The sequence below is a fragment of the Harpia harpyja genome, chromosome 12 (assembly GCF_026419915.1).
Source record: "Harpia harpyja isolate bHarHar1 chromosome 12, bHarHar1 primary haplotype, whole genome shotgun sequence".
NCBI classification, from domain to species: Eukaryota; Metazoa; Chordata; class Aves; order Accipitriformes; family Accipitridae; genus Harpia; species Harpia harpyja.
The window spans coordinates 3788042-3798137 of NC_068951.1; the positions used below are offsets into that span (position 1 = coordinate 3788042).

Consider the following 10096-nt stretch of genomic DNA (forward strand, 5'->3'; position numbering starts at 1 on the left):
TCCAAATATCCTGCCTTCTATATTGAATAATTACTTATTCACTGAAAGGATAAAAAGAAGAGTTATGAATGGGGCTCTTGTCAACAGCAAAGCAGGAAACAGCTGACATATGGTATATGTTACATATGTAGCAATACTCAACTCCGTTTGTACTCACACAGAAAACTGCAATGCAAAGTATACCTTGATATTTCTATCATCTATTTTGCTCTTTGAAATAATGAAAGCTACATTACCATGCTAACAATTAATATAACTGAAGCAGTTACTGTGTAGGGCCTTTAAGAACATGTTTATCTTTTAATTCATGTCAGTTTCAGTTTTCAGAGGTAAAAAGAATACACAGAATTCAATGATGATAACATACCACTAATACTTCACTGCTAATGCTAAGCCTCACATTTAGTTTGCCAAATAAAAGTAACAGAAAAATACTAGGACCAATGGGGCAGCTATTTTGCAAAAGTTGTTTTAACAACAGGAAAATACAGGTCAAATAAATATATACATAAAACATGAACAGAAGGCTCTTCTATGATGGGTTTTAAAAAAAAGATATATTTCTTTTTTATGAAAAGAATAGAAAGTGTTCTTATGTGTAAGGCTTATAAATTACAGTATTTTACAGGTAGCCTTAAAAGTTTTTCTTAAAAGGTTTGAAATTGGTATAATACTGGCTTTAAGAAGCACTTTAGCCAGTTTTAAAATGTTACCTTTAACTTTGAAAAAAGTTTAAAAAAAAAAATCAACATTGAGAAAGTTGTAAACTCAGACTGATTTTATAGTAACTAGTAAGAGCATAAAACTGCCTGCAGTAGTTATAACATTTCTGAAAGCCACAGACACCATTAGCCCAAAATACATAAATAAATAAAAAAAAACTTTATAGAAGGTCCTTTATAATGAAGAGAAACTTCAAGAAAATGGTTAAAACATAGTTTAAAAGTTGAGTTCTTCATGTTACTTGCACATTATTCAAGCATGTCAATTTGCACTTGAATTCTTTGTTATCCTTTAGAAAATGGTTTGGCCATCTTTAGATTTTATTAAAAACAAGCTATTTTAATTCTATATTTCTATAAAAAGAATTTACTGTTGATATCACATAGCAAAATCTAACATGATGTTAATCTCCCATTACTACAGCAAAAAGAAAGATAATACTCTCCAGCTGAACAAAGCGATAACACCAATATGGCAGTTTCCATAGCCATGTTGCCTCAAAGTACAAATTTTTAGACTCATAACACAGAGATACTGGTTAAACAATAATAAAATTAGAAAATGTTTCAATTTATTTATGAAAGATTTGGGGGGGTGCTGACTAGAAATAATCAGTATTAAGACAATAGACAACTATTTCATGATACCCTCTGGCTTCAGAACTAAAACTGTTTTCAGCAGTTTGAATCTGGGATAGAGATTTTCATTTGGGAGAGAGGGGAAAAAAAGATACTCCTCTACTTTCTGCAGTATTTAATCAGAAACATCCAGTAACAGATGCTGTTAGAGATCAGATACCAGACTATATGGACCTTAGGCTAATCCAGCTTGTTTTTACTTCTGTCAAGGGGTAGATAAAACAGCCTATCACATCAATATTTATATAGCAAAAAGTGGAAGTCCGATTAAAAAAGGAATAATCAAGTCCACCAACCTGTCCTACGTGTAAAATAGAGCTAAACAAACAGTGAGGCTATGATCTTTGAAACACAAAGAGGTAAGAGGAGTTCTTCATATCTTCATCTACATTTCCTGGTTACAAAGCCATCTAAATGATACAGCAGTGAATACCTCTTGTGTGAAATATCACACAAGCACAATCTTGTGAGATATCAGCAGTGACATTACCAGAGCTTTTCAACTATTCCTTTATAAGCTCTCAAAAAGCACAGTATTCTGCTGCTGCTGCAGCCTCTTGATTAAAGTACACAAAGCAGCTGTTTATCCTCTCACAGTAACCAGCAGGTGAACCCAGTTCAATATTTATCACAGGCTTTCACAGATCACTGCTAACCAAGCAAACGTTTTAATTAAGCTGGAACTTGCTTCAAAGAGCTCATTCAAAATGTCAATCAGCAGGAAAAGGATCAGATACGGTGTCAGGTGAGAGCGTGTAATACAAATCCACAACTTTCTTCATCCCATCGCGGTAAATTAGCCTATTCTGGAGTCCAGACCCTGATTGTAACAGGCTGCCAGTCTCCTGGAATGTGTAACAGAAGTCACTCAAACTCCATTGTGAAGGTTGTAAGCAATATGTTAAACTGCAATGGGCTAGCACATTAAGACAGATTCTTTTCACAGTTGTTTTTTGATACCCCAAGTGTTTGTTACACTACTCTCCATTTACTGTTTACTTTTTTTACCTAGTATAAATGGGGATTCCTTAACCCAGCTGCCCCAGTTTCTCTGACCGTATGCTTTGACAGAAGTAATCAAGAGAGTACCACAAGGGTATAATTTCTCATCTAAACTCACACTAGAACTGCCCTCTTTTGCAAGAATTAACAGCAGAAGGACAGAAATGGATTCCCAGGCTCTGGACTGAAAGCAGCTAAGAACAGGCAGTCACCTTGGGTAGAAGATCCTCACCCACAGGATCTACCGGTGTTCTTCTCGTGCAGCAACGCTGGGCAGCACCTCTCATGCTCTTAGAACAACCAACCCATTCTCTCTCTTGGGCTATAAAAAGGACTTGACAAGAAACTAAGTTTGCTTTAAGCACAGGATTGACTACAGTAAAACACAAGTTATACAAAGGCAGGTTTATCTCATTGATTAAGAAAATATTTTTACTGCATTATTGTATCATACTAAATACATAGTCCATTATGGTAAGTTTTGAACACAACCTCAGCTGACTTTATTTCATAAGCTACACTAGAACAGCATTTTTATACCTAACAGACTAGGCTGTGATGCTCTTTACATCTTAAACTTAATGTAGTTAAGCCACAGAACTAAGGCCTTAACTTTCTGCAATTGTTTCTTGATACCAGAGAAGTTCTCAGTCTGCTCAAGTAAAAGTTCATCACAGGAAAATAACACCTTATTCTTTCATTCTTAAAAAGAAACTTTAACAGAAATAAACACTTTCACTTCTTTGTAGGTTGCTTCTTTCTAAAGAAGTAGTAAACAGTATAGTGGTGAAACCTTGAATAGTATTCTGTACCGCCTGTCTGCAAAATCAGACCCATGGATAGCACATTATAACACACACATGTACAGCTCAACTACTGTTACAAAAATGAAGAGTTTTCTTAAAAAAATCAGTGAGTATGATTCAGTATTTTAACAGTTAGTTGATCTATACTAAAAATTTTCAGTTTTCTTCACTACGTGAAATTTCCAGAAGTCGTAAATCAAGTTTTTCAGATACCCAAAGTACCAAAGGAAACTTTACAATCAAGGAAGGAAGGTCGGTCTTTTTATTTGAAAATCAACAGCACACTCTGCTGGCCTGTGTATTTCTAACTACCAATTGAAGTTCAGTAGCACAAAGCATTTCAAATCCTCCTCAAAAATCTATGGAGCTCTCCAAAACTAATAAAAATTACTTCCCATCAAATGACCTAGAACAGATTCACTTTTGTCAAGAAAGATTTAGCTCCCAGAGTCTTAAAGCAATACCAAAGCTTTTGGCTTCTTTTGTGTTTACAAAGGCACGGTATACTGGAAAACAGCTCCTGAAGTTAAAACATGCACTGATTAAAATAGAAGCTAATTTAGGACATACAAAGAGCCAAGTGCTGTTGAAAGAGGTGGAAAGAGAATTGAAATGCTTGTTGAAACCAAGCATATTTCCAAACATACATAAAAACTCTGTACTTAGAAGCTGAGTTACCTACAAGATGGGTATTACCATAGAACATTAAAAAAAAAAAGATATTGGAATGGGAGGATGTTCTTTACCTTTTGAAAGAAGAAAGTAGATATCTGTACTGAAGAAAGAAATAAAGGTCAGACCTCCTTCCTCTCTTATATTTGTCTCAAACATACAATTTTATGATTTCATGGAGTGCTCCTATATTTTAGTATTGACAAGAACTATTCTGTCACAGCCTTTGATAAGCATTCATGGGAACTACAGCACTAATGTAATTTGGCATCTGACATTCATCTCTACTGCCTCAGATTTCTTCTTCTACTGGTTTTGCTTCAACAAACTTTTATGTAAAATCAGTAAGATTCAAACACCAAGACATACAGAAAATGCCTAGCAGAAAGCTGCAGAAACAGGTGCATATTTGTATCTCAACTTCTTATGTTGTACTTCTGCTATGGAAAGTGGTAATGGAAAAAAAAAAAACAAACCAACCAACCCAAAAGGTAAATCTATCACAGTAACACATAGGATTTTTCTTCTTAATCATGTGCAATATTTATTACTCATTTTTTGTTATAGTATATTGTAATGATCAGCTCCAACTTTCTCCATACTTTTTTAAGGTCTAAAAAGCACACGTTAATATTAAATGCTGTCTTTCATTTACTACATATGCCACAAAACAATGAATGGCATGTTGAACAAAATCTACAAACGGTGATGTCACTTAATTTCTATGGTCCTACTTTCAAGTTCCTCTATAAAGTCACAAATCTACTATAAACCGGAATATAACACAGATTTGTATCTGCTGTACAATTGCTGTCACATATTGAAAGTTTACAGGCTGAATTGCTGCACCAGATTCTGCGCTACGGGGGAGCCATGGTAAAAGAGTTCAACCCACTGTTTAGAAGAACACCTTTCACAGAAATAATTTACACTTTGCAAACCACATTGGTTAGACAGCACTATTAGGAGTAAAAGCCACTGGAGTTCTCGCTATTGATAGTGACAATGTATTACTTTAAAGCAACTTACATACTTGGGAACCTTTACATTAGACTGTAATGCAGTCGAAGGTACAGTGTTTTCTGAAACTATATTAACAAGCTGCATTTAATGCATAATTTCTTTACAGTAATTTTTTTTTTTTTAATTGCTCTCAAACTAACAGTCCTGATGTAAAAGATATTACTATATTACTTACTGTTTTGGGACAAAAAGTAGTGTTTTTCACACTTTTTTCGGAGTTAACCATCAGCTCTCCATTTTTTCTCTGATGATAAACTTCTAAAGCATCAACTAGCTGCACTCCTTTTGCAAAACAATGACGTTTTCTAACCTGCCAGGGGAAAAAAAAGGTACCGTGTTCAAATACACTGGACAGAAGTATGCGCTTACACTAGCAGTCAGTGATTTTGTTTCAACTGTTTTCCAGTGAGTGTGTTTCAGTAACACAGTGCATCACTAATATTCGTTAACAGTTTAACCAAATCCAAGCCACACTAAAATCATTTGGGAAAAGCTATAAAGTTTTAATTACAAAATTCAGTAACAACAACAAAAAAATCTGTAATTACTGCTGAGCTTTTCTTCTTTAATTTCCCACTGTTACAAAACTGATAGACATTACAGTACTATATAGATACAAGCAGAAAACTTCCATAACTAAAACAAGAAATAAATTCAAGCCATATTGATCTAAAAACTTACACAAAAGTAACCATCTGAGCAATCCTCTAAAGCAATGTAAAAGCTATTTACAGTGCACATCGGAATACAAGTACTAAGTTACGTGATACCAATACTGACACAGATGCAAACATTACAGAAATATTGTACTCCACATATTAGGCCAGAGATAACTACACTTGACAGGATATAAAACAGAACTCTCATACATTCACAGTATTATTTGTATTTCTAATACATATTTGGAAGAGCCCTTTCAACTCTAGAATCTCATACTTTGACTTAATATTACAGATCAACTGGAGGTAAATATATTTGGGGGATATTAGGTATTTAAATATGCAAGATATAATTTAGGACATGGTATTATGAACAGTTTAGTGCAACAATGGACTCCTTTGTAACAAGCAACAATAAAAATGAACAAAAACCTGTCAATCTTAACTATGACTGTGACATGATTCAACTATTCTCTATGCCCTTCTCTGACACGTTGATTGGTGTTTGACAGCTTTGTTGAGCTACGCCTGGATTATTTTACGGCCAATAATTTTTGCTCACCTGCTGCTCAGTTTCTAAAGGACGAATCCTTTTCCTGTCTACTTGAAAATCATCATTCTCATTGGCACACAGAGATAATCTTTTTTTGGCAGACAATTTCGAAGCTAGCGTTTCATTTTCCTTACATTCTGTAATTAAAAATAAAACAAAAGGTATGTCCACTACTAGGAATGCATTAAATAAGGGCCACATTTTAAAAATAGAATTTACTATAAATACACATGTAGGAAATATTATTAGACCTTTTTAGACCCATTAACCACCATTTCCATGCAGGGCAGAATCATGTAGTACTCTGCTATTATGATCATAAAAAAAGTCCCCGACTTGAAAGCAAAAAAATTGACATCACTCCCTACATATTTTACTTCCAGGACAGATTTTTAGCTGCCTATGTATGAAGTTACCTGTGTTTGTTAGCGGGCTTCCAGGTTTTATAGAACTTCCTGTTTCATAATTATTAAAAGAACTAGAAGCACCATGATTCACACTTGTTGCAGCCTCGTTGCTCTTAGATTGGGAATGACATGTGCAGCGACATGGTGGTGAGGTCTCTGGCTTTCTGTCTTCCTTTTCACATGAAGATGTAAGCAGTGATTTCTCTAAAGGACACAGTCATTTGTCTTCCATTAAAACCTACTCAAGACTATACATGAGAAATAGACCTTCAAAACAGTTAAGATGAAAGCTTTTGTTTAGGTACCAGCTACAAACCTTGTGCCTCTACCAAGTCTGAACAAGCTACCATCACCCTTTGAAAAACTGCAGTGCAAAGAACTGTAACAACTCGCAGAAATGAAAAATACCCCTCTTTTTCAATTCAATCTGCATGACTACAATCCAGAAGTATTTTCTTTCAAAGTTCCAACAGCCATACAATTCCCTTACGGTAACAGATATCTAAATCCAGCTTAGTATTACTGGCCGTTACTGTTCTACGATGCCAGTAAGGCAATATATATAATGGTGGACAAAGACCTGGTTAGATTCCTGAAACCAAATGTTTAAAGGCTGATAAACAACAACAGTTCATTATAATATATTTTGGTAATAAAAACTGGGCAAACAGACACTAAGACAACTTACCATACAGAGACTGCTGCCATGATAATGCAGAACAAAGTAATGCCAAGCTTTTGCCACTTCCTGTAGGGCTCTCCAACAAACAGTGTTGCCTGTTATTTAAACCCTTAACAATCTTTAAGGAGAATAACAAGAACAAAAACAGAATTAATAGAAAAAAAACCAGAGAGGATGTCTTTAACTAAGCTAGAAATAACTTCTAAAAATAGATCAGGACACCTGCTGTCTTGTAAAACAAACAAACAAACAAACAAAACAACCAATCAATCAAACAACCCCCCACCCCCCTTTAATAATAACAACAGGCCAACAAGCCTTAGCTGTATTTCTCTCAGGAGGAACGTGCCTCATTAGCAATGCTCGGGGGTTCACTTACAGGAGGCTGTGGAATACTTACCTGCTAACAGCAATACCTGATGGGGCTACCTTGCTTTCTTTAGTCTTACAAAACATTGAAAATATCTGTCAGACAACCAAACCATTTGTCCCACAGAGAAAAAGTGTTTAAAAATGGTTACAACTGTTTAAAAATGTTTAAATGTATAGTGTAATAATTCATTTTTAAAAACCTCTCCAAAAAGTGAAAACTTACTGAAATATCACATTCTGTTTAAAATATAGATGTTATACTAAATCATTCCCTCCTTACAAACTTGCAAAGTTATGTAAAATTTCTGTTACAGTATATCTAGTTAAATAATCGTATATATTACAGAAGACATAACTTCTTTCTTAGCATAAACGTTCACAAATCCAAATGTACTTCAGCACTCCCTAGTCATGGGCCAGGTATCACTGTACAGCACTGAGAACAGTAAGTTAAGTTACAACTGAAATTCTCAAGATATTGGAGGCTCTGAAAACATAAGCTATTAGTTTAGCAAATGTTAACACAAATTCTGCTTACAGCATTCATCATAGCAAGTTGTGAAGGGTAAGCCTTGCAAGGGAATATAATCTTCACTCCCCCAATAGTATATTCTGACACATCAGAAGACATTGCCACTTTTTCCTCCCGTTTACTTCAGGTATATAACTGCAATAAAAAACAGTATTAACAAGTCAACACTAACAACCAGGCAAAGCCTGAAACAACATATGGCACCAAACAAAAACAAGCAGAAAGTGCTAACCTGATAAGGGGGCTAAGCGGTTCAGGATATTACCAGAACTGGCATATAGGAATTTATATTACACACCATCAGTTCAGACTCAGTCCTTGTTACAAATGAGAGCAAGTTGCCATGAGCTGCATCAGCAATTTAAGTGATTTAAATAAAAATACGAATGAACTATGCACATCATTTCAGGTTCTATTTCTCAGACTGAATATTGTTGGTATAAGAACCCAAATCCTTGGGGAAAAGTATGTTATGATGTTTAATAACTAAAAATAGCCAGTTTTTCAATTCTGCAGGTCCGTCAGCTTGAACTCCAAGACATTGCAAACTACAAAGATACAGCAGACAACAGTACCTTATACTGTTCATTTTATGACAATGAGAAAATAAAACTGGACACTGACTTTAGAAATTAAATGTTTTAAACTAACATTTTTCTTCCACTAGTAATACAGTAATTATTCAGGGGAAAAGGAGGTGTCATTCACTTTACTATTCTGTGAGTATTATCTTGCATTTCTCTCGCTCTGCATAATAAGAGAAAGTCAGTTTCCCTATCATGCTAAAATGTTGAAGTTATTGAATTAAAAATACTGAAGAGGCATAGATGGCTTAAAAAAAAGCACATTTTTTTAAACGACAGAAATTTTTTCTTACGGGTTTTCAACATCTACAAAATAAAAGAGCAATTTTAAATTGGCGGATTCCCTATGATAAATTAACTCACTAACCTGTGTCCTCATCTGCCTTTTAACGAGTAAACGTATACATCAAAAAACCACCAGTGTATGGCATGATTCAGCTTCATCATCAACTTTCTCAACAGGAAAAAGAAATCCTAGCGAAAAGAGAACGCTAACATGAGTTTACGTCCCACTCCCCCTTCCAAAAATGTAACCGCATCCCTTGAAGGCTTTTCCCTAACACATGCGGGGCGGGGGTTCGCTTAAACGAGCACAACTTCGAATTCCGCTTTGCCCAAGAGAAAAGCAAGCCCCCGTCGGGGCAGCGGGAAGGATTCAACATGAACGCGGGCAGGAGGCGGCAACGGTGCGGGACACCGGGAACGGGGAGGGACACCCTTCGCCCCGGTCTGCGCCGCTCCGCCTCTGGGAGGACCGGGGCCGCTCCCCAGGGACACCCCGACGCCACCTCGGCCCTCCTCTAGCTCCAGCCCCGGGGAGAGTTTTTCCGCCTCTCTGCGGCCGAGGGCAGGGAGCGCTGAGGAACTTGCTGTCATTCTCCTGTGCGTGTCGCCACGCCCCAGCCTGCAGAGAGGCACCCGGGCTTTTCCTTTATCTCCTTTAAGAGGCAGGGACCCCCAGAAAGCCGCTTCCCTCCCTCCTTCCCCGCGCGAACCCGGTCCCCTCACAGCCGCGCTCCGCGGGAGGTGGCGACCGGCGGCGCGCGGCCGCTCACCTCAGGCGACGGCGGCCCTCTCCGGCGTCCGTCCTTCCCGCCTCCGCCCCGGCGCCAATCAGCTGACAGGAAAGGGCGCCGAGCCACCAATCGTCAAGTGGCAGACTGAGCCGCTCCCGCCTCCCACCTCTGCGCTATTAGAACCAATCAGGGAGGGCCTTGCTGGCTTCCGGGTTGCACTCGTTGCTGGGCAACCACGCGTTTACCGTGGGGGAAGTGCGTTGCAAAATACTTTAATACTTTGTATTACTTACCTTGTTTTAAGCATAGTGCGCTGAAAACACTGTGTTAGGAATGAGTGATCGTTTTTAGTAAAGTCAGTGGCTTTTCAATACTGCCACGGAGGAAAGCCCCGGCAGAAGGCCCCCATGTACCAAACTTAAAAATC

The 10096-nt window shown here is 37.3% G+C and overlaps 1 protein-coding gene across 3 annotated transcripts in view; it reads right to left on the minus strand.

Moving 5' to 3' along the window:
* The window catches only part of BRIP1 (BRCA1 interacting helicase 1), a 66626-nt gene extending 56713 nt beyond the window's left edge, over positions 1-9913 (minus strand). For 2 of the 3 annotated variants that reach the window (XM_052802928.1, XM_052802930.1), the window contains exons 1-8: positions 9709-9913; positions 9021-9127; positions 8694-8816; positions 8076-8204; positions 7172-7283; positions 6493-6687; positions 6086-6213; positions 5040-5174 (exon numbers count right to left, since the gene is read on the minus strand). In XM_052802928.1, the coding sequence (XP_052658888.1) occupies positions 5040-5174; positions 6086-6213; positions 6493-6687; positions 7172-7283; positions 8076-8168 (663 nt within the window). In that variant the 5' untranslated portion in view covers positions 8169-8204; positions 8694-8816; positions 9021-9127; positions 9709-9913. The remainder of the gene's footprint in view (positions 1-5039; positions 5175-6085; positions 6214-6492; positions 6688-7171; positions 7284-8075; positions 8205-8693; positions 8817-9020; positions 9128-9708) is intronic. The other variant, XM_052802929.1, reaches the window with a different exon arrangement.
* Positions 9914-10096: the final 183 nt, after the last annotated feature.